Source organism: Hyperolius riggenbachi, chromosome 1 (assembly GCF_040937935.1).
Source record: "Hyperolius riggenbachi isolate aHypRig1 chromosome 1, aHypRig1.pri, whole genome shotgun sequence".
Taxonomy (NCBI): Eukaryota; Metazoa; Chordata; class Amphibia; order Anura; family Hyperoliidae; genus Hyperolius; species Hyperolius riggenbachi.
The window spans coordinates 562,934,543-562,959,815 of NC_090646.1; the positions used below are offsets into that span (position 1 = coordinate 562,934,543).

A 25,273-nucleotide genomic window follows, 5' to 3' on the forward strand; every position below is an offset into this window, starting at 1 on the left:
GCGTTGGACTGTTTGCACATGCTCAGTAATGACCTGGAAGCATACTTTTCATTGCCTGTATGCCTACTGTATACGACGATAGCGGGGCATAGTTGCGTTGTGACATTTTTGGGACGTTGGGTTGTTTGCGTTGCAACTTTAACGTCTCATCAAAACTCAACGTCCCACTGTAAAAGTAGCCTCAATTGCCAGAATATGTACATTGCTATACAAATTAACAAGTGGTTTTTTTTAAGCTGCGAACGTAGCAGTTTGGCTTCAGCCATTTAACCATATTGCTATGTCATTTGTTTGTCATTTTTTTTGCCATTGTGTGATGGTGCTGACACAACCCAACAAAATAGTATTTTGGTCGCTTTTTTTATTGTATTTTTTTTTTTCGTTCTTTTAAAGCTCTGGGGTGTCAAAACTGAATTGCCTGGGATTCATACAGGAAAAAATTACAGTATGTGCCACAAACGACTCGTACCAGCTTACAAGAGACCGCATGACCCAGGCAGAGGAGGAAACCCGGAGTCGTAGTACCAAGGTCATAAAGCCCGGTGGTCCATTTGTAGGTAGGTGTGCATTTTAGGAGCTGGTTGGGTTGTAGTTGCCACTGCTAGAACTGATTTTATTTGCTTGGAGATGATTAAAGCAAACCTTTGAGGGAAAAAAAGGAAAAGTTAAATACTTGCCAAGGTAGATGATCCAGTGGCTTCCTGTTTTACCTTTTACACTGCCGCTGCTCACTGTGACCCTTTTCTAATTCATGGCGGCACTCGCCTATGTGTGTGAGTGCGGTCGTACTGTGCCTGCACAAGTCCTGCCTGGGCAGTAGCATGTATCCGCTCCTTCACGTAGAACAAATGAGCACAAGCCGCTCCATGCTACTGTGCAGGGACAGACAGGACTTGTGCAGGCTTAGCGCAGCTGTGCTTTGACACTGATGGGTGCGTGGCTGCAAGCGCAAAGCTAACAAGCTCTCGAATTTGCTTCCAGGATGCCAGTGCTGGATTGTTGTGGTTACCTTTGTTCCAAATTTCCCTTCAGGTACACTTTCACTGGTTCGGGCCCAACCGTAGTTAAAACTACAACGTAGTTGCGCTAGATGTGGTGTACGTTTAGTGCCATCTGATCTTGTGCACAGGACACTATTGTACATCCCCACCAGCACAAAACTCAGCTGTCTAAAAACTGCTGCGTTCTGTACCTTGGTGAGGAGACATTCTCATTGGCTTCTGATCCACTAATCAATGAGCCAATCACAATAATCAAGAAGTGCTGCCCCATGATATACATACACGGGGCTTTTGCCAGCCCCTTGCAGCAGACCTGTCCAACGCCGCCCGGCCCGGGGTCCCTGTCGGTGCAGAGGTCGTCCTCTACTGCGCCGCTGTCAATAAAGTCCACTTTGTCTGCAGAACTACTGCGCAGTACACTACGGACAACATGGACTTGATTGACAGTGGCATTCTTGCAGTAGAGCTGGGGACCCCGGGCCGGCTTCTGCAAGGGGCTGGAGGAAGCCCCGGGTAAGTATATCATGGGGCAGCATTATTTGGCAGACAATTCCTTTACGCATAATTTATGGACTTTGAATAATGAATAAAGGTTCTAGGCATACCTTATGGAGCCTTTGCCATTGTACTAGTTCTGCAGTTTGTTCCCCCATAAGCTAGTGTTAGTTGATGCATGAAAATAATTCTGGGTACTTACTGTATGTAAATTTGTCATGCATGTACTACAGATTTGTACTATTAAGTTTTCAATAAACGTTTGCGCAAAAAAAAAAAAAAAAAAAGAAAGTCATTCTGGTAGATTTAATGAATTCTACCTGAAGCTTCTCTGTATGGCCGTTTCAAGGATTGGCTATGTAGAGAATTGCCCCCAATATTCTTTCACAGGGCTCCGGGTGGGGTTCTTCCATTTTAACCCCGCTTGTTAAGTAAATTTAGACTGCTTTTTTTAACCTTTTACAATTGGTTTTCCAAAGGAAAGCTCAGAACTGTATTTCCCATTTTACACTTCAAAACTTCCCAATATGGTTCCATGCAGAACTTGTACTTTTTGTTCTGGGCATTTTTTTTCTCTCTCATGTTACAATTTTTTATTTATTTTATTTTTTTGTAGGGAAACGCGTACAGATTCGTAAACCAGCAAATAGTATTTTAGATACAGCACCTGAAAGGAAAAGGTCTACGCCCATAAATCCAGCAAGCACCATCCGAAAAACAAATATCAGCAACAGTATTGCACAACGGCCATATAGGGAAAGGGTGATTCATCTGCTGGCGCTGAGATCCTATAAAAAACCAGAGATACTTGCTCGGCTACATAGAGACGGCGTTAATCAAAAAGACAAGAACTCCCTTGGTGTTATCCTGCAACAGGTGAGACTCTAGACATGGGCAGTGGTTGTATGTTTACTGCTAAATAATGCTGTCAAGATTAGAGTGGCATTTGTAATTCCTGTACTTTCCTCTAAATGCAGTTAATGCACAAAGCTGCGGTAATATAGCTTTGTGCAGTCTTCGCACGGCAATATTACCATTACTACCGGCAGCAAGTACATGGAGTTATGCTATTAGCACGATGAGTACGGGGGAATTACTATGGTAACGCTAACACTTGTTAGTAGGCCATAGCAATACTAGAGTACCGCAAGTGCCAGATAGTTAATTTACTGCGCAGTGACAGGTTTGCAGTACAGTTTTGAGGGTTTTTTAATAGTACTTTGCACCAGTGATGCTCTAAAAGATCACACTGAAAAGTGTAGGGATTGTTGAGATGCAAATGTTATGCTAATTGTATGCAGCTTGCACTTGGCTTAGTCAATCGCATAATCATAAAATATCCATCACGTTAGAATGACTGTTAATACGGTTCAGTTTGGTAGATTTCCAAAAACTTTTTAAAGTCAATTGGGTAAAAGGAAATAAAATCCCAACAAAGTTTTAAAGCAGTTCAGGCTGCTGAGAGAGGCTGTTGCTTTGGAAGGCGTTTGCACAGAGCTGATTGTGTTCCTGTGATGGAGAATAGCACATAGGAATACATGCCAGCCGGGGTATACAATCTGGCAGCCTCTTCCACCAGAGGAAAGTGAATTCTTTTCAGATGTCAGCAAGCAAAGCTTCTGCTTCGGTACAGTGCTAGCTCATCATACGCCACTGGCATACTGAGGTTTATTTTTAGCTGCAGCAAGCTGATCATTTCTGTTACAAAATCCATGCACACCCTTATTGGGCAGTGCTTACACCTTGAGCGGTGCACAGGCCTGATGTCAGCTGTGGCACAGTCAGGATAGCTTGCCATGAATTGAATGCTTCAGTAAATCATGCAGCGCAGACACGTGCGGTTTTCAGGATTTTCTTTCTCAACACCCCCCCTCCCCATAATGAGGCCGCTAAGCCAAATGCTTGGTTTCTTTGTCCAGCATCCTTCAGTGAATAAAGGGTTAAATGGCACTGACTGGCTCTTTGTGCTCCGCAGCACTTGAAACAGTGCAACCCTGTACTCTTCTCTGCCACTGAGCCCAACACCCATTACACGAGGAAAGGGGGCAGACGAGTGTGGTTTTCACTAGAAACCAGCAGAGCAAACATCTGTAACCCCAGGTTTCTAAATGCAGCCTCAAATTCTGGGATGTTCTTGAAGCAGAACTGCTGAAGCAGAAGTACATTAGCTGTGTGTACTCTGAGCCGTCTACCGAATCCAAAGTTCAATGAGGAAAAAAATTGCTTGGCAGATTTAACCATTATGTAGCTGACTAGTCTGAAAAGGCAAACGATGAACTTATAACTGTGGAGGCGATTGAATATTTGCCAGTTTAAAGTGGCCATTGACAATACAGTTTTTTGCGGGCAATTCAATAGCAATATGACTATAGATGGAGCCCACTAATGGGAGGAAAGCTGCTAACCAATCCGATCAGGTTGAAGGAATTTATTCAATTCAGCTCCATGAATCGGAAGATTTGCATAGCAGCTTTCCTTCCATTGGTGGACCCGAACCATGCCACATAGCTTGTAGCGATTGCGGACACAGCAGTGTTAAGGCCCGACACCAAGAGAGCAGGTTTCCTAGTCCAGTGTTTTATAGCATATATACCCAAGTACCCCCTGATTCAGGTCTACTTTGGCACATGTTTTATGAAAACTCCATGATAGTGTATAAAAGCTTTTTTTTTTTTTTTCTTTTTTTCCCCAAGCATTTTCTTTATGCCTTTCATTAGCTAAAATACTTCTGGTTTTGTGTGGTTTTTTGTTTTGTTTCATTACCCAAAGGTTGGCAGAACTACTCTCTCTGGGAGTCACCTACCTTAGGGTTGGTTCAGACGGGCGTTTTTGTGGCGTTTAACGCAGCGTTTCAGACGCTGCGTTTTTTGGGATCTACTGCCATCCCATGCAAGTTAATGGGAGCGTTTAAAGCTGGCTTTTGCAGGCTTTCATGAAAGCCTGGCAGTAGATCCCAGCGTTGCGTCTAGTCTCAAAAGCAACATGCTGCTTTCAGAGGCAGTAAACGCGAGGAAACAATAGCAGAGACCAGAACTGCTAGCCTTGAACGCTTTTCAAAAGCTTTCAAAAGCTAGCTTTTAAACGCTGGCGTTTAAACGCTGGCGTTTGAACGCAATGCCAAGCAAAAGCTCAGCAGATGCCCGTGTGAACCAGCTCTTATTTTGGAATCTAGGGTCTAGCCTATAGCCTAGGCGGTTTCTGGCCTTGTGTAGCTGCTAGGAAGAGCTTAATTTAAAGTCTGTGTGTTGCCCTTGTTTAGCTTATGTCAACTTATTTATAAAGTTCCTGGCCAGGAGTTCAGTCAGCAGCTGTTTCCTGCAGTAGACTTTCAGAGCTGCAGGCTGTAATATTGAATAGCCCTGTTTGTGTCTTGACTTCTTATCAACAGCAGGATGCCAAGCAAAAGTCCCGCCTACACCTACTGTTAACTCCTTCAGGTCATGTGACCACATATTTTAAAACAGGATTTTTAGCTGCATCAGTCTTATTTGAAAAGGAACATTTGGGTACTCTGCTCACCAAAACTCTGCATAAGTTTGTTGGGGATTGATCATTGTGGCAAATGATCGATTGCACCACCTTCAGAAATTATTTAAAGGACAACCGCGGTGACGTGAGATAGACATGTGTATGTATTGTGCCAAGCACACAAATAACTAGGCTGTGTTCTTTCTCTGCCTGAAAGTTAATCAGGTATGCAAGTGACAGTTTCTGACCGGGTTGGACTGGGTCAGACTACAGCATAACCCTCACTGATAAGGAATTACAGCCATAAAACACTTTCCTGTAATGTCAGTAAATGGCTTCTGAGAGCAGGAAAGAGATAAAGGGTCAATAATGCATAGATTTGAGCTCTGGCATACTTCAGTCAAGGTGTCATTGAGCAGAGACAATGAAACAGTAAAAACTTAAAAACTAGATTTAAATATAAAATAAAAATGTGGGATCTCTTTGTCATTTTTAGGAGGAGGATAAATACAGTTGTTGTTCTCATTAGTTGAGTTTCACCTCAGTTGTCCTTTAAAGATTGGTCTCCTACTTTACTTGTTGTTAGATTTCAGTAGAATGGTGGTTAGGACCGGTTTATCTTTTTCCTGCCGCCACTGGATTTTGTGCAAAGCTTTGAGACCGTCTATTCCCCACACTGAAAGCATGACTGGGTGTGCTATTACATCCAAGTCTATTGTCACTTCAGTGGAGAGCCATTCATTGATATACACAGCTCTCCTGATTAGGGAGGAGCACCCACACAATATCCATAATCAGCCAATTCCGCACACTTTTGTGGAGTCTCAAGTGATTATCAACATTTGCCTTAATTTAACACTATCAAAAAGTTGCATTTTAAAGCGGATCTGAACTCAGAACTTACACTCTGCTCTAAAAGTTACGCAACAGCATAACTTTTACAGATTTTTTTTTTTTATGGCTGATACAAATCCTGCAATAAATCTGCAGTGTCTACTTCCTGCTTTCATGGAATCAGGGTAGGGTTAACATCCTGTGTTTACAAATTTAGCTGCTATGCTGAGGCAATAGATTCCTGAGCTGACACAGCTGAAGAGATAAAATTACAGTGGTGATTAGTCAGATGAGTGAGTTGAGCCTCATACACACGCTCAACAAAAGTCTTTTAAATGCACAATTATCAAACAACTTTTGTTGTTGAACAATAGCAAACAACTTTTGGTTTAAACTTATTTCAACTACAAAAGTTGTGTGTTATTGCGTTTAAACGATTTTTGTTGAGCATGTGTATGAGCCTTCATGCTGGGTAGACACAATACATAGATGGATTCGATGGATAATTCCCGACATGTCCGATATTCCTTCTGATTGATTCTGCGCTAGATTTCTAATAGGAGTGAATGGAAAAAGATGATAAAAACGAGCGGAAGATAAGCAAATCAAGTGCAGAATCGAGTGGAAAATCGAGCGGAAAAACGTATCGTGTGTACCCAGCATAAGACAGGCTAAACTCTCTCTAAATACATAGAGGGTGCATTTCTCTGTGTTCCCTCTGTCTTGTGCAAGAGTTCAGGTGTGACAGTCACATGCAGTAACTTCTGTTTGCCCTATTTGTGAAAAGTGAGCGCTCACTATGAGGATTTACTTTAATATGCATGAATGTTTGTTTTAAAAGCGGACCTGTTCTCTTGCTCAGGACAGAAGGAAAACCGAGAAATGCACCCTGTATGTATTTAGAGAGTTTTTAGCCTGTTTATTTCCCCCTCATTTGTGTCTAATCACAAGTTGTAATGTAATTTCTCCCGTGTCACATGACTGCCACTTTCAAGCTCACTTGAAAGCACAGGCTGTTAACAATATGTCCGCTTCCCTGAAACAGGAAGTAGAAACTGTGCATATTTTTGCATCAGCTGTAACAATGAAATGGTTTTTTTTAAAGGTTATTATGCTGTTGTGTATCTTCTAGAGCAGAGAGAAAGTTCTGTGTCCACTTTAGGTCCACTTTAAACTGCAACTCTTTGATACTGTTAAATGAATGCTAAGGCAAATTAATAAATGTTAGTGATCACTTGAGACCCCCACAAAAGTTTACGGGATTGGTAACTTTAAGACGACTCATCATCCAAAGTCAATTTTCCCACTGCAGTGTGTAGAAGTCTACAGGTAATGTTTGTATGGGGACAGTATGGTAGCTCTGTGTGCATTTCCAGTCACTGCATCAGTGGAGGTACAGGAGGCTGCCAGCTGCAGCAGTGATGGTTAGAGCATTGCCTCTCATTCAGCAAATCAGCTGGTGTGAACAGACCTAAACCCCTTTGGTATTTGGTGGATCGTTGTGAAGGTCAGCAGCAGATGTCCATCTCAAGTAGGCCTTTGGCTTTTTCTTGTGACAAAGCCGTTTGACTGTTTAATAAGACATGTCCATCAAGTTGTGCGTTTCACAAGCCAATGGATTCATTCTGAGCAATGCAACCTGAAATCAATAGCATTTTTAAACACCCTGCAATCTCATGATGGAAAATAGCTTGCAAGTCTCATAAATGAGCTGTTAATAAGCCCTTTTTTCCATTGGTGTCTGCTGGAGAGATTAAATGCATGTATGTTCTGCAATGAGACTATAGATGTAGCATTATATGATTGATGGGGATTGATCTCCTCTGTGCCGGGGCTCATAATTAGCTGTGTGATACAAACAAATGACATTGATTGCTGTAGACTTTGATCTCACCATCATGCTGCTAAATATAGCCAGTAACGCTAAAGCACTGTTATAATACATTATATCCTGGTGTATAATGCTCTATAGCTCTCATAGTAACATAAAAACAACTTGATATTTTATGCATCATTCTTCCCCTCTAATTACACAGTGCACAATAACTTGAGTTGGTGGGAGGGTTTTTCTTTTTTGTCTTTAGAGATGAACTATATGCATATTTGTGAACTTGCCCATAGCTCGTTACTGGGTATTGCATCTTGGCCAGTTTACGTGCACCTAACCTAGGAATTGAATTCTGCATATTGACCGTTGGCGGGCAACAGTTGCGCTTTTATGTATCTTTTTGTGAGGGGGAGATAAACCCTCTGGCTGGACTCCTAATCCTATACGGTAATGCTCCTATTAAGATGTGTCCACAGAGACTGCCATACTCGCAGTTTTGGTTAACCATACACTGCTTGCTTTTTCACAGTTCAGGTGAAAGATCTATCATTTACCTGGATAACCACCTAACACCACTAGATATTCAGAATTAAGCCAAAATCTCATCCATATCATTTGAAATGCTGCCAGTGGCAGATATGTATTGCTCTAAGATTGGGATCCATAGACTACTACACTATTCAGTTTACGGATCCCCTCTTCAGATATTGCCCTTTGGATCTTTTTTTCCTTGAGCCCAGTGTCTGCTGCCCTCTGGCATGTAGCCCCGCCCCCTTGCAGAATAGTGCTATGGCTTTTTCCAGATATTAGAAATGCCACAACATTTCTCTGCAAGGGGGTGGGGCTATGCGCCAGAAGACTTCAGATTGGGAGAGTAGGAAGGAAAATCCGGCAGGTAATTATAACTTATCTGGGGAGAGGATCTGTAGAAAGTCTTGAAAAGAGCTTGCGGATGGAATGCATTGTGTTGATCATCACTTGAGCAATTTTTTATTTTTTTTTTAAGAATTGCACCATACGGTAGCATAACATCTTCAGACCACTAGTGCTTAAAAAAAGCGCTCATACTTTGAACCAGCCCTAAACAAATCACGACAAATTTAAAGTTTGCAGCACTTTTCATTAAAAATGAAGCAAAGTGTTCAACAATGGCATGCTGTGAATTTGGGCTTCTTCATAGTAGATGTAAGCTTGCAGCATCTAACATGTCTTCCACGTGCAAGCAGGATCTCTCCTATAAAACGGCAATGGTTGAATATGCTCCTCTATTTCATTCCAGACATATTAGGTAGCTGCATATTTCTCAGCATAAAAGAATTCTGCAGGGCGATCCATAAACACACATGCACAGCGTTCAGGAGCTGGCTGCCTTTATTAGCTGGTAGGTGTGGATGAAGTCACTCACAGATCCTCTGCACATGATTACTCTGGTGTGTCATTTATAATAAATTATGCTTTGCTATAGTATGTCACCATGAGCTTTGGTTTATTTAGCCAAGCCTTTTTAAAGGACTCAGACCAGCTGAAGACTATAGAAGGCTGTGTTGCAGTGAAATCCAATCTGTGCTGAGAAGTGACATGCCCAGTTGTGGAGCTGTAGGTTTCTGGGCATTCAGGAGAGCAGCTCTAAGTGACAACCTAAGTATAGTAATGTGGTGTATATTTATAGGTGTGTTGGGATGTCCTGAAGGTGTCATGAGGAAAACCCATGTCTGAAAATGGCTTTCATCCTTTTTTTCTTATGCCATCAGATACGAGGTGTCGTTCTGATTTCCATATATCAAATACTACAGGCCAGACACAGGCAGTGCGCTGCGTCTCCCCAGCATGTTCAGTTTGCTGGAGTCACAGGCTGAACTCCTCAGTAGTTGTTCCTGCGTGCCCTAGCCCTGCACATGTGCTGACTGGTATAATCCTTTACATGGGCCTAGCACTACTCACACATGACTCAGTGTCTGCCTGATGTGTGCAGACTGTGTGCTTAAAGCAGTGTATTAAAAAATCTTACCACATACTGCTTTTTACTAGTAACAAAATCATGTCATAGTGGCCAGGGATTTAGGCCCCGTTAACACTCAGGAAAGCAAAATCTCGATCGCTTAACGATTGTAATTGTGATTTTGTGTTGCACTATTCTAATTTTTTTCGGCAATTAGTTAGCAATTCTCTTTCCAGTAAATGAGAATCGCGATGCAATCGCTGGGAAACTGCTGCATGTAGCGCGTTTGCAATCTGTGATCGCAAATGCCACAATTGTTGTAGTGAGTAATCACATAGGATTTCTTGAGCAGCGCGAATTGCGGGAACAAAACGCCCAAGTGTGTATAATGCAGCCGTATGGAGAAACTATTATGAGCTTGAAGTGCTTCTTGTTGACTTAGTATAGGTACAATTCAAGTATGGTAATACTAACATCTGAATACAAACTGTTAAATTACTGATTAAAAACTTTTCTTTACTCACGCTTTAGGTTGCCAATTTGAACCCCAAGGACAATTCTTACACGCTTAAGGATTTTGTTTACAAAGAAATCCAACGGGAGTGGCCTGGATACCTAGAAGGAGATAAACAGTTATTAGACAGAGTTCTCTCTAGGTATGTTTTATTAGGTTTTTCATATCTTCCTCCATATCTATGCTCTTTTGTGCTGGTTGAAGGATTTCTGTACTTGGAGACATTCTAGAAGTAGGCTTTGTCCTTTTTAGGGGAGCTCCAGCAGTTCTGTTGCCCAGGCCCTACGAAGTGCAGGGGATAAACTTTGGCCTTGTAAGGTAGAAGTTTGAGTTAACTGTTGGCATGGCAGCTGTGGGACTGCACCCAAAGTTTTTAGGCTTGGTTCACACATGCTGGAGCAACAGCGTATTCCTATAGTATGGATATACACTGCCACTCCGGTGGTCTGCAGCAGATCCTGTAGGATAAATAGCAATGTTTCCACTTTATAATAAGGTCTTGTCAGGTTTTTGCAGCACACAATCCTGGCCTGTGAGAAGGCAAGCTAGTATGAGCAGGTCCATAGTATAGCACGGGTCTGCTCTGCATTTCCATCGGATTGAGACACAGTCCAGCAGCAGGCCTTGTGTGAATGGAGCCTAATTTTAGCTTTAGTAAGAGTGAGGAAAGGTTAAACCGCTGTCTGGCTTGGCGGTAGCCTGCGCTGGCTGGATCTCCTGTTAATGAAACAAGCAGTTCAGTCTCTATATTGGTAACACAGGCAGCAGTAAAAACCTGATAAGTTATAAACCTCTTCCTATACTACTGTGTTTTAATAAGTTATGCCTCTGGCAAGAGACTATCATTTCCTGTCATTACTAGTAGCAGGAAGTAGAAAGTATCAAACCATGACACAAATGGCTAAACCAATCCAGCAGGCTCATATCCTTCCCCAGTCCAAACATTAAAATAAAAGTTCTGTTTAGTTGCTGAGGAAAAGCTCACTTACCATTTAGGGCTCGTTTCCACTACCACGGAAACTGGGCCATATTCGGAGTGTTTCCCCGCAGGCAAATCGCACGGGGAAATAATGGCGCCGCCGGCCAAATAGTTTCTCTTAGCGATTCGGCCGTCATTGCCATCAGTTTCCATGCGGGAGGCTGCGAATCCCATAGCTGTGCATGGCACGACTTAAGGGATTCGTCAGCGTTCCCGCAGACCAGGAAGTGCCACTGTGCGTCTCGTGGCCAAGCGCAGCACTAGTGGAAACGGGCCCTTAATGTTCCTATTTAATGTTATTTGTACACTTCTGATCTATTATTCCATACTATAAATAATGGTAATCTTACTTTACAGGCAGTGAGTGGAATGTTTTTTTTTTTTTTTTTTTTTTTTTTTTACCACCTGTAATGTGTTCCATGGTTTTATTTTTGGCAGAAAACTTAATCAATCTCAGAATGCCAGCTCCAGTCAGGCAGACTCCCCTCCAAGTGCTGCTGCTGCTACTTCTCCTTCTCAGGTATTTCCGTGGTAAACCTTTCGCCTATTTTACTGAATATGACATCTCAAGCCGTGTTTAAGCTGTGCTTTCGAATGAATGTCGCTCTCTTCGGTAGCTGCAACCACCAGGAAGGTGCTGGGAGTGCTGCCCCCCAACTGCTATGGGTCTTACATGTATTAGTGTATAGAGTGCATACACAAGCCTGATCTTGGGGTTCTTGCAATCTTTTACATCATTTATATAAAAAATAGTGCGGCTGCAAGGTCAGTAGAAAGTAGCCTGGTAATGCACCACTCGTTTTATTGAAATGTTGGATATCATGCAGTCAGTAAGAGAAAGCTGCATTGAATCCAGCTCTGACCCATTGCAGTAAGGCTGGCTTGTTTTGCTGCATGCTGCACTGCGTAGCTTTAGAGCTTCGGGTTTCTGATTTATAAGTGGAAGGCAGCATTTGTAAAAGCAATACCAGATTATGTCATGCTTTTCCTTAAGAGCTGTGACCATTGGGCAGCCTGAGCAGCATTTTAGAAGGGTGTTTTTGCTTTTTACACGCTAAACAAAAATCTTAGTTTTTGACCACATTCCTGAAATGCAGGTTTTACAGACACACACTGCCTAATTAGAACTCCTCATCCAGGGGTGATGTGACTCTCTGAAAATGTGTGCAGAAGTTTACATTAAATGTCTGTATTCTCAATCAGTGGGCTATTGCTTGGATTTTTTACAGCTTGCACTAAGGAGCATCTGAAGGGCTGGAAAAATTTACAAAAAAATGCTTTAAGGTGTCATAATTTGGCAAGTGTGTTCAGAGGTTTCAGACTGCACATTATTGTCTTCAGTAAAGTAGTGCAAAACGTCAGTAACCTGTAGAACCCATCCTAAATATCCCAAGCTGATGGGAGCTCATCGAGGTTAAGGTGTTTTTGTTTTTGTTTTTTTCTAATGGGCATTGTGATAATGATTATCTCATAAGTGTCTATTTGCATGCACTAGGCACCTGATGAAAGCTCTCATATAAATGGAGCATTAATAGATTTCACTTACTGATAGTTCAGAAGAAAACCGTAACCAGTTGGCAATCCCAGCACTATGTAAAGTGGAATATTCAAGCATAGTAGTAGATCCATCACACATTCTCCATAAAGAGGCTGGCATAGGTGAGCACCATGGGGGTCTCTATAGCAGTGCCACCTCCTGATGGTACCACTATCAAATAATGAATTGGAACTAGAACATGAGCCAGTTGACAGACCTGTGACCTTTTCTCTGCTTTCTGCATTTATGCTTGTCATCTGATTGGTTGAAATGTCCTATCTATATGCTTTTATGCCCTCAAGAGAACTGCCCCGTGGGATAGCGTCCTGTATGATCCTTCAATAATCTAGAGGTTTTGGAAAGTCAAAAAGTTTGAAGGTAGCAATACCAGCTGGTAGATCCCTCTCCGATCATTATCTGATCAGAGAGGGATCCATTCTATCCTCACTACACACAGATTTTCAATCAATTACAGCATGAAATCTTTGAAAATCTGTGTGCCTGCTGGCTCCCAGTCAGAACCCAACCCCACCCCAGGTTCTCACCTGTCCGTCACATGGTCCCGGTCTCCGTTTCTCCCCACAGGCTTCTCAGTCCTCACTTCCATGTCCTTGGGCACATGTGGTTGTACCTCCATACGCTCGCGGCACTGTGAACGTTGCATAGATGATGCATTACAGTGCAGCAAGCCGCATTACAGAGCAGCCATTCTGACACAATGCACCACTGAGAACGTAGCCTAACATTCTCACACTTTTGACTTGGGCCTTGATCATACAAATAGACATCACTAAGGCCTGGGACCCACTAAAAAGCTCAAAGCGCTAAGAGTCGCTAGCGATGTGTGATTGCTTTTTGCAAGCTATTTTGGGAGCTTTACCTGCTCTAATTCATTAGAATGGAAAAGCTTCCAAAATTCTGCATGTCCTGCGATTGCAATTTCCTTAATCACAATCGCTCTAGTGGAATCTGTCCCATCCATTTACATTGGTAGAGCATTTAGGTAAATCGCTAGCGATTGAAGACGCTCCGGTGGGTTCCAGGACTAATTGAAGTGTGTGTATAGTGCAGGATTTTGTTTAAAACTCTATTTTTTTCTTTTTTGTACCTGTTCCAGAAACGTCTCTTGGATACGGAGTTTATTGATCCTTTAATGAATAAAAAGCCAAGAATCTCTCACCTTACAAACCGTGTACAACCCACTTTAAATGGCCACTTGGGTGATAAACCAGCGCCTACCCTTCCTCCGCCCTCCACTGCTGCCACCCCAGCACTTCCTCCACTTCCGCCTGCTCGCCTTCCAGTTTCAAACCCACAAAACTTAAACTCGAACTCCAATTCTCCTAGTACTCCTGAGGGTCGGGGTACGCAGGACCTGCCTGTGGACACTTTTAGTCAAAATAGTGGCACCTATGAGGACCAGCAAGAAAAATATACTTTTAGGACTAATCTGGAAAATTCTGTACCAACTCCAGTTAAGTTGGGAAACTTGAAACCAACGGACGATAAAAATATATCATTGCACAAAAAGGCAAAGAAGGCCAAAAAACACAAAGAAAAAGACCGCAAGAAACTGGATGTTGAACACACAGAGGAAACCAAGCCAGCGCACCCGAAAAAAGAAGAAATCATTAAGACCGAGAAGAGCCCGAGCCTTGATGAAAAGAAAGGTGCAGTATTTAGCATTTTCTTCAGGATCTTACAGTTGGCATTACAAAATATTCAAAATGCAAAGTTTTTTTTTCTGTGCAGATGGGTGACTGAGTGGGTCCTGTTTATCAGCAGTCTTCAGCTCTTGTATGTAGGAATCTGTAGATTATTTTAATGCAGGACTCCACTATTGCTGAGAAAACTGAGGTCCCCTTTTCATTCCTGAATGAAATCTTATTTTAGCTGTAAACCTGTAAGCACATAAAATGTGCGAATACAACACATCTATAGCATGAGCCTAGTAACAGACTGGAATAGGCTTGTCCAAGTTTGCTGCCTGTCAGCGGATTAGTCCAGGTTTTGAAAAGAAGATAGTCAGTGACTATGCATTTTACACACCTGGGAGTTTTTTCAAGGGAACTTGAAGTAAGAGGTTGCCATATTTATTTCCTTTTAAACAATACCAGTTGCCGGGCAGTCCAGCTGTAGTCTGAATCACATCACACACCTGAAACAAGCATGCTGCTAATCTTGTCGGATTTTTGTCAAACATCTGATCTGCATGTTTAGGGTCTATGGCTAAAAGTACAAGAGGAGGCAAAGTATCAGCAGAACTGCCAGGCAACATGTATTGCTTAAAATTGTCAGCCTCCAGATCCCTCTCATTCCAGGTTCCCTTTAAATATACATGCAGTTGTAGAAGAAAAACAATTAGCCTTCAGTGTATTTAGAAACGGCAGTCATGTGACCACTGGAATCCTCACTGATTTGGCTAGGAATGATTTATGTGTTAACTAAGCTAACCTGACTACATTGTAGCAACAGGTTTCTTGTAAGTATCTGGAAGGTTGTACAGTAGCATTTAAAGGAAGGGTGTGGAGCCACTTTTGTGCAGATGTCATCCTAGAACTTCATACGTTGTGTCAGAACAGAATAACCTACACTAAAGATAGAACCTGCTGGTTTTCAGTATGATCAATGAGTACAGACACCTGCATTGATTGAGAACTGTGAAACATCTGTGTTTCAGTAATGCTTTGTGATTGTGACGTCTTGTGCATCATGCTAGTGAAGAAACCAGATCAGGTGCCTGTTAAAAGCAGAGCAGTGTGTATTTCTTGGCATAAGGATTTTATAACCTGGTGCTGTTGCATAGCCTTTTTAGAAACCAAAATCTTAGGTTCCCGATATTTTGCTATTATCGAGTAGGGAGAGAGTATGAGGATGCATAATTTTATGTACCAGTAACATTTATTATTTAGGATTTATAAAATGCTGCAGTGCTTTTACAGAGGATATATAGTTGTGACTAATGGACCCTCATTTTAAAGTGTGCCGAGAGAATGAGCAAAAGGATTTAAACTTACCTGGGGCTTCTCGCAGCCCTTACACTGTCTGTGTCCATCTGCTCCACTCTGTTCTCTTTCTATCAGCTCTGGTAAAGTCCCTACTGAGCCAGTCCGGGGCAACTGTGCATGTGCAGCCCTGGACCTGCCTCCTTGGACATGCCCCTGTGGCCGGGAGTTTTCTGCGCCTGCACAGTTATAAACCTAAGGGCCCGTTTCCACTACACTCTGTGCAATCATCGCACCGCAGCCAAACTGCCGCTAACGTTAGTCAATGGAACAGTTTTGCAAATTGTTGTTTGCAATGCAGCCGAAAATATGGATAGCATGCTGCAGGTTCCCGCAGCACGCCTCCAATTCCAATAGGGATAGTATTGGATCATGCACACCACGCCAATGCGGCTAGTGGAAATGGACCCTTAAAGGGAACTTAAAGCGAGGTTTCCATATTTATATCCTTTTAAGCAATACTAGTTGTCTGGCGTTTTTCTGATCTCAGGTGCTCCGACTGAAGTCAGACTGGATGAGCTGCATGCTTGTTTCAGGTGTGTGATTCAGCCACCACTGCAGCCAAAGAGATCAGCAGGACTGCCAGGCAACTGGTATTGTTTAAAAGGAAACCTCCATGTCCATTTCAGTTTAGGTTCCCTTGAAAGGCAGAGGATCAGCAGAACAGCTAGGCAATATACATTGATTAAAAGTAAAGAAATATGACGGCCTCTATATCCCTCTCACGTTAGGCTCCCTTTCTTAAATGCACAAGAGGAGTCGCGAGGCTGTGCATGCGCAGCATTCAGCGACTACTGGGCCTGACTGCAGGAGGACAGAGGGGAATGGAGACAGTGCAGTAGAGGAGTCGCGGGGCTGTGTATGCGCAGCATTCAGCGACTACTGGGCCTGACTGCAGGAGTACAGAGGGGAATGGAGACAGTGCAGTAGAGGAGTCGTGAGGCTGTGCATGCGCAGCATTAGTGACTACTGGGCCTGACTGCAGGAGTACAGAGGGGAATGGAGACAGTGCAGTAGAGGAGTCGCGGGGCTGTGTATGCGCAGCATTCAGCGACTACTGGGCCTGACTGCAGGAGTACAGAGGGGAATGGAGACAGTGCAGTAGAGGAGTCGCGAGGCTGTGCATGCGCAGCATTCAGCGACTACTGGGCCTGACTGCAGGAGTACAGAGGGGAATGGAGACAGTGCAGTAGAGGAGTCGCGGGGCTGTGCATGCGCAGCATTAGCGACTACTGGGCCTGACTGCAGGAGTACAGAGGGGAATGGAGACAGTGCAGTAGAGGAGTCGCGGGGCTGTGCATGCGCAGCATTCAGCGACTCCCGGGCCTGACTGCAGGAGGACAGAGGGGAATGGAGACAGTGCAGTAGAGGAGTCGCGAGGCTGTGCATGCGCAGCATTCAGCGACTACTGGGCTTGACTGCAGGAGTACAGAGGGGAATGGAGACAGTGCAGTAGAGGAGTCGCGGGGCTGTGCATGCGCAGCATTCAGCGACTCCCGGGCCTGACTGCAGGAGGACAGAGGGGAATGGAGACAGTGCAGTAGAGGAGTCGCGAGGCTGTGCATGCGCAGCATTCAGAGACTACCGGGCCTGACTGCAGGAGGACAGAGGGGAATGGAGACAGTGCAGTAGAGGAGTCGCGGGGCTGTGCATGCGCAGCATTCAGAGACTACCGGGCCTGACTGCAGGAGGACAGAGGGGAATGGAGACAGTGCAGTAGAGGAGTCGCGAGGCTGTGCATGCGCAGCATTCAGAGACTACCGGGCCTGACTGCAGGAGGACAGAGGGGAATGGAGACAGTGCAGTAGAGGAGTCGCGGGGCTGTGCATGCGCAGCATTCAGAGACTACCGGGCCTGACTGCAGGAGGACAGAGGGGAATGGAGACAGTGCAGTAGAGGAGTCGCGGGGCTGTGTATGCGCAGCATTCAGACACTACCGGGCCTGACTGCAGGAGGACAGAGGGGAATGGACAGGCACCGATTGAGCTGACTGAGTACAGGGGGAGGGAACAAGCCAAATGTAAGTATAAATCCTTGTATAAATCCACCAAAAGAGGAAAATATTACGGATTATAGGAAAAATGGAAAATGTGTATACATACAGGTGCAGTTTAGGTTTGCACTGAAAGGCATGCCATCAAGTCCTGGGAGGACTGTATCCCACTTTGACAATAGGAATGCCAAATCTACTATAGCCAGCTTCTGGGAACTCTTCAAAACTGACTCTTTACTCCTCCAGCATCAGTACAACCACAAAAAAGGTTCAAAGTGACACCAACACAGATGAAGCGTTGCAGAGCAGCAGACTATTTTGAGGCATCCCTGCATTTTCTTGCACAGGAAACCACTCATTTACTTTTTTCTGTGGTTGCACTGACACCATATGTATGGGCATTCACCGTTTTTGAGGAATTTCCTGATGCTGACTAGAACTGCTCTTACATACTTTTGTATAGTCAAATTGGCACTGAAAACGTTTTCTGCAGTCCTGTAAGTGAGTTTTTACTGCATGCACTGACATGATTCATTTCCATGTCCGGACTGAAGCTTTGTAATCAGGATTTTTACCTCTGCAGTACAAGCCCCGGATATTGTGTCTCCAGCATTTTTAAACTTGAGAGGGCACTTATAGTGTCAGCATTTCTAATGGCTAATACAGTTTCAAGTACCTGGGTGGTTAGTAAATGTGCATTGTCATGCAGCAGCAATCCTTATCTTTACAAGTCCTGTAGGGGGTGTTGCTAGTAGAGGAGATATTGGCTTTCTGCTGTGTCATGCTTTGTGCAGACTGTTTGCTTTCCTCTCCCATTGCTTGGCCTTATCAGTGACATACCAGCAATGTTTACATGCATAAAATGTACATGGTTTAACCAATGTGTCCGGGAAGCCAGGCTGGTGAGCTGCTAGTAGTTGTGTGATTAGTGGATTACATGGGACATCTTTTAGATGGTCATTGCTTTTGATCTAGAATAGATGGCTGCTTCCCACTGACAAGTTTTAAAGTGGATCTGAACTCTTGCATAGGACAGAAGGAAAACCGAGAAGTGCACTCTGTATCTATTTAGAGAGTTTAGCGTGTCTAATTTCCCTCATCTGTGACTAATCACAAGTTGTAAATTGATCCTTCAGCTGTCAGCTGACTGCCATGGCAGAGAGCTAATTGGTAAACACAGGATGTTAATGTCTCTTTCCATGAAAACTGGAAGTACACACTGCAGATTTATTTCAGGAGTTGTATCAGCTGTAACAAAGAAAAGTTTTTCTTTAAAGGTTATTATGCTGTTGCTTATCTTGGAGCAGAGGGATAGTTCTGAGTTCAGGTCCGCTTTGAGGCCAGTTTACAGTGGATGCATTGCATCAGTTGCCACACAGATGTAGTGCCAATATAACTCAACACATCAGTTGCAGCACACAATGCACTTATGCATTCATTCTCCGCACACAGCAGATGCATTGCATTAGGTCCACCATGCGGGGTTTGTTGTGTGCTGCACAAGGCTTTCCCCGTTGTCCTTCCATCACTAGGTCCTCCGGGAAAGTGTTGACCAGCCCTTGTGGGATGGCTTGTACTTGCACAGTAGCATGGACATGATTGTGCTTTTTTTTTTTAAAGCCATGGAACTTGCCTGGCAGCAAAAAGGAAGGCACAGCGCCTTCACTGTAAACTGGCCCATACTTTCTTCTTTTTTTTCTCCCTGTGATTGGACCCAGCGGCAACTTCCAAATCCGCTTTACACTGCAGGGCTGTGCAAGCTGGGGCATATATGAGTACCCCACTTGGGCAGCCCTGCAGAGTGCAGTGCCTCCTCCATCTCACCCAGTACTGAGGTATCACTTGTACTCCTGCTGGAGGTGGTGCTTTTACATAATTTTCTGTAGAATAGTTTGACACAAAGCTACGGCAGTGCACAAAGAATAGGGATAAAAGCGTTTCTTGTGATGTTCTGTGCGGATTTCTCTTGCATAATAAAGATAACGTGTTTCCTTCCTACAGATATTCAAGAATCTTGCACAGTTTCAGATCCGTCATCCACGACAGAGCTTCCTGATTACGTGGTGTAAGCACATTGCAGCACTCTTTTCTTTGTTTTACTTCACTTCTGCTTTGATTGTTTGTTGTAGTAAGCAATTTCAAGGGGAACACTAAAGGTTTTTTACTGGATTAGGCACTTAAGATTGAGCTGGGTGTACAGTAATTGAGGGAAATTATAGTGTTCATGTTTGGACTTTATTTTTTGTACTTGTGTAGCTGCATCAAATTCTTTAGTGCTGTACAGAGTACAATTTAATCAATAGTGAGGAAATCACAATACAGTTATAGAGGTACATATATACATACAACGTAGAATAGCATTACACCATGGAGAAATGCACTAGTGCGAGGGACCTGCCCTTGTGAGCTTACAATCAAGAGGGTTTGGAAATATTAGGCAGGGTGACTCAACTAGATCTGAGCAGGATATAATGTGCATATAATTCCTAATTGTAGGAACATGTCATGCAATTTGTGTGTAGCTTAGAAGTTAGGCCAATCAAAATGAGCAGGAGGTTCGTCTGATTGGTCAGTTTCAGGCTGTGTGAAATATGCATAAGTTTGCATGAAAGTTGGAATGATTTAAACTGTTAACCATTTCCAGCTTCTGCATGGGGATTTCAGAAGGGGAATGGCAGCCATGTGATCACCAAATCTAATAAACAGCTGTTAACCACTTAATGACCCAGCGGTGGGCTCTGCAGCCCCCAGCACAGATCAGCTGGCACGCAGAGCGATCAGATCGCCCCCCCTATGGGGATGATGTGCAGGGGGGGTCTGATCGCTCCTTCCTGCCTGAGGTTTGCGGGGGGGCAACTCAAAGCCCCCCTCCGCAGAAAAATTCCCCCCCCTCCCTCTCCTACCTGTCCCCCCTGTTGATCGGGGCTGCACAGGATGCTATCCGTCCTCTGCAGCCTGTGACAGGATGTCCTCTGTCACATGGCGTCGATCCCCGGCCGCTGATTGGCCGGGGATCGCCGATCTGCCTTACGGCACTGCTGCGCAGCAGCGCCGTTCAATGTAAACAAAGGAGACAAATGTCTCCTGCGTTTACATTTAGTCTGCAAGCCGCGATTAGCGGCTCGCAGGCTATTCACGGAGACCCGCTCCGTGATCTAACAGGAAACAGCCGCTCGCACGAGCGGCCTTTCCTGATTAATTAGGGAGGCACCTGGCGACGCAGATCTGCGTCGCTGGTCCTCCAGCTACCACTTTGCCGCCGCATGGTATGAGTGTGCGGTCGGCAAGTGGTTAATGACTGGGCCATAGTTGGTTTGTGGATTGGGGAAAAGATTTGCTTCAGTTTAAAAAAAAAAAAAAAATTGTCATTTAGCATTAGATACTCACAGGAGGGAAGACGGTGGATCCCTTAGAGCAGGGCTTTTTAACCCTGACCTCAAGTACCACCAACAGTGCATGTTTTGTGGAAATCCAGAGGTAGTTAATCAGCTCTGCTGAGACACTAATTAGCTCACCTGTGCATGTTTGTGGTTTTCTGCAAATCATGCACTGTTGGTGGTACTTGAGGACAGGGTTGAAAAGCCCTGCCTTATGCTGGGGTACACACGGTGCGTTCCCGCACTCGATTCCCGTCGATTCGTTTATTTCCGATAAAGCTTAATACTCACCTGACGATGTGGGAAGATGGATCCCAGTGACGTCCCTCGATGAGGAGTGTTCCCCGATCCATCCTCCTGCTGGCAAGTATACGCGACGGTACACAGTGGGCTTGAACAAGACTTTAAACGATCATGGCACTTTCCACGTGAGTCATCAGGGATCTTAAAGATCTGATCTAGTGTGTGACGGTTAACACCACGCGTCAAATGTTTGCATAATCATACGCCTGTAACATGTTGCAAGATTACAGAAACGATCTCTTGTCGCTCAAAAGAATCGCAGTAGAAATGGTGTAGTGGGGACGAGCCTTAAGGGATCCACAGCCTTCCCTGCTCTCTCAGGTGATGATCTAACTTTTTATATTTATAGGTTACAGCTGCCCTTTAATGCCGGGCATACACGGTGCGTTTATGCACTGGAATCGAGATGCTGGCTCTACGGTGGATTGATTCCTGCTCGTCCCTGCGGGCGCTACTTATCTGCCGCTCGATTTTTTTCTATTGTCCACCCGCGGGGATCAAGCGCAGAATCGATCCGCCGCGGTGATCGGACACGTCGGATATTATCAGTCGAGCCATCAGCGGCTCGATTGATAAGAAGAAACGAACCATGTATGCCCAGCTTGAGTAATACAGATTGAAAAGTAGCTTGGGTTGTTTGCAGTTTGTGTTTTTAGCCTGCTTCTGTTGATGTAGATGTGTCCACATGCACTGTCCTTTTAGCTGTTGCTCTTTCTTCATCCATGAACTGCTTGTGTTGGCAGGAGTGTGAGGCATTAGATACTGTTCATTCTCCAACATAGATTTGCTCTATTTAATATTCTGTTAGTGGTTGTTCCATTCTCACATTTATGGGATTTTTTTATGATGCCTTTCTCTAGACAGAAAATGCCTTTTACTGGAATGTTTTAATGGGCTTCTGACAGCCAGCAATACAATTGTTTCTTTTGTAGCAAATACACGGTCATTGTGTCCAGTGAACAGAGGCAGAGCTACAAGGACGATTTTAACTCTGAATATGATGAATATCGGAGTTTACATGCCCGAGTAGAAAATATCACTAGAAGGTTCATGCAGCTGGATGCACGGAGGAAGCGCCTCTCTCCCGGCTCTGAGGAATATCAGGTACCTTTTACACACATCTGCCTCCATCTATGAGAGTCACTACAGATTGCATTCTGGTCTTGATCTGGCTGTACCAATCCCAGTAAAAGCAAGCAAACTTAACAGCTTTAGCCTGACTTGTGGGGAGGCCACCTATAAATACATCCAGGAGCTTTGCATTTGCTAGCTATAAGAAAACTGAGCGACCTGTACAGGTGTATTAACCACTTAAGGACCAGGGGTGTTTTGTTAGATCTGTGCTGCGTAGGCTCTGCAGCCCGCAGCACAGATCGTGAATACAGCAGGGCGATCAGACTTCCCCGCCCCCCCCCTTTTTTCCCCCACTTGGGATGACCTGCTGGGGGGGTCTAATCGCCGCCACTCTGTGTGGCTGAGCGGGGGGGAGGGGGCTCCTCAAAACCCCCCTCCACAGCGTTTTCCACCCTCCCTACCTCTTCCGCCCTCTCGCTCTGGCTGGGAAGTGCACAGGACGGATATCCGTCCTGCGCATTGTAGGATAGGCTTCAGCCTATCAACTGACGGTGATCCCAGGCCATTTAGAGGCCGAGGATCGCCGATCTGTGCAGCAGCGCCGTATGATGCAAACAGCAGGGATTTCTTCCCCGCGTGTTTACATTTTGCCTCGATCTGCGGCTCTCCGGCTGTTCACGGAGACACCCTCCGTGAACTGACATGGAAAGGCCGCTCGATCGAGCGGCCGTTTCCATGGTAACCCTCTTAAGACCTGCTGACGCCTATGGGCGTTAGCTTGTCGTTAAGTGGTTAAACATTAGTGTTTTTGTGAAGAATAGAAAACCGTGCTCTAATAAGCACATTCCTTTCATGTGATAGCTATATCGCAAAACCAGAGGTTTTTTTGTTTGTTTGTTTTTTGTGTTTTTTGTAATGGTGAAGGTCCTCCAAGGTTGGCCATATGCCTCACCATGCATTCTTAAGCTAGCCAAACATTTAGTGATGGGCAGATTTGACCAAAAGACAAATCTCTCTAATCGAATCTGATCAGAGAGATCTGTCGGCTGCCCATACACCACAGGTCGTATTCCCATTACACATTACGGGGAAAGTGTCGGGTTTTGTTGCGTTTGCTGCTCATCACAAAATCACCCGCCTTCACTACCACACACCTGATCGAGCAAGTTGACCCTACATCTTGCAGCATGTCGCCCCAAAATTGGTCGCATTGTCGATCAGGCATGCACTCGGCGGCACCGATTTTCATTCAATTTCGATTATAATTGAATGGGATGGTCGATCGGTTGCCAAGTCGCTTGATGTATGGCCATTTTTACTGGTGTGTTATCTGGCAGTTTGATGCCATTGTTATGCCCCATACAGGCACTTTCATTGTCCAAAACAATTTGTGATCATTTGGGGTGACCGTATGCCCAGCAGCATCTACAGCGGCGTGAGGGTCTGTAAAAGCTAGAGAAAGAGGCAGTTGGCCTCCTGCTGTTAAAAAGTATATTGGCAAATGGCAAAAAAAAAGTCCAGCCCATTTCTGTTAACAAGCTATTTTAGCTCAACAATCACCAGAAGTGATTGCAAAGTATCAATCTCTACTGCATGTGTATGCAGATTGCTGCTTTAACTAGTAAAGACTAAAACAAGATCTGTGTATACCTATGAAATCTGCCATTTCCACTTACATCCTGAAGGCGATTCTGTCCTTGCACTCTGTGCCCTGTGATGACAGAATTGGGAGGTGACAGAGGCTTTCTGGGGAAAGTTGTGTAACCTAGTAGTGTAACGATGGAATTAGGTCCAGCAAGGACGTGAGATCACATCTGTATAGTCCCTGTAATACTAACTGAACCTGAAAGTTTTTTTATATTTATAGAACTTGTGGTTTAGGTAGATGGCGCTTATTTGTGTGTGTGTATATCGATCTATCTATATCTATCTATCTATCTATCTATCTATCTATCTATCTATCTATCTATCTATCTATCTATCTATCTATCTATCTATCTATCTATCTATCTATCTATATATATATATATATATATATATATATATATATATATATATATATATATATATATATAGTATGTATGTATGTACATACGTATATATATATATATATATATATATATATATATATATATATATATATATATATATATATATATATATATATATATATATATATATATATATATATATATATATTCTCATACCGAATTAAGTTGCCATTTTATGCTGATCGCGGATTAAAAAACTTGCTCTAAAAACTGACTCTACACTCATCATGATGTGCTGGTGGACTCCTTTTTTGTAATATAAACAATTGTAGTAGCAAGCTTGTATTTTAGAACAGAACTAAAAATCATGTATGTAAGTACATTGTATTGTTGAATTTTAAGCATATACATGTACACTAATAATTCTTCAGATTTGTATGTATAGATATATATTTTCTGTTTTCTACATTACATTATGCAACTCTGCCGCTTTGAGTCAGTCGGGTGAAAAGCATGATATTAATGTTCTGTCTTGTCTCATGAATGCCTCTTTATCTTGCAGATCCTGCATGAAGAAGTTCTTAAAGAATATCGTAAATTCAAGGAGGTGAGTGTCTATCATTGCTTGGACATGATGATTTAAGTTGTTTGCAGCTAATGGGCAGCAGGGTTTCCAGCCAGCCTTCTTTTCCTGCCTGTTCCTGTGCACCTATAGCTAGAATAACACATGCTGTAAAATGAATACCGTATAAACTCGCATATAAGCCGACCCCCCGACTTTTCCCTGAAAAACAGGGAAAAATGATTGACCCCCATATAAGCCGGGGGTAGGAAATGCTGGATTGGTGCAGCCCCCCAGTGTGTCCCAGTATAGCTAGTATAGTGCCCAGTATAGGTAGGTAGTGTCCAGTATAGTGCCCAGTATAGCTAGTATA

At 43.8% G+C, this 25,273-nt stretch overlaps 1 protein-coding gene across 1 annotated transcript in view; it reads left to right on the forward strand.

Moving 5' to 3' along the window:
- ELL2 (elongation factor for RNA polymerase II 2) overlaps positions 1–25,273 on the forward strand; it is a 98,520-nt gene that overhangs the window by 53,824 nt on the left and 19,423 nt on the right. The window contains exons 4-11 of the mRNA XM_068247499.1: positions 394–557; positions 2,113–2,372; positions 10,097–10,221; positions 11,497–11,578; positions 13,713–14,265; positions 19,595–19,658; positions 22,206–22,377; positions 24,901–24,945. Coding sequence (XP_068103600.1) covers positions 394–557; positions 2,113–2,372; positions 10,097–10,221; positions 11,497–11,578; positions 13,713–14,265; positions 19,595–19,658; positions 22,206–22,377; positions 24,901–24,945 — 1,465 coding nt within the window. The remainder of the gene's footprint in view (positions 1–393; positions 558–2,112; positions 2,373–10,096; positions 10,222–11,496; positions 11,579–13,712; positions 14,266–19,594; positions 19,659–22,205; positions 22,378–24,900; positions 24,946–25,273) is intronic.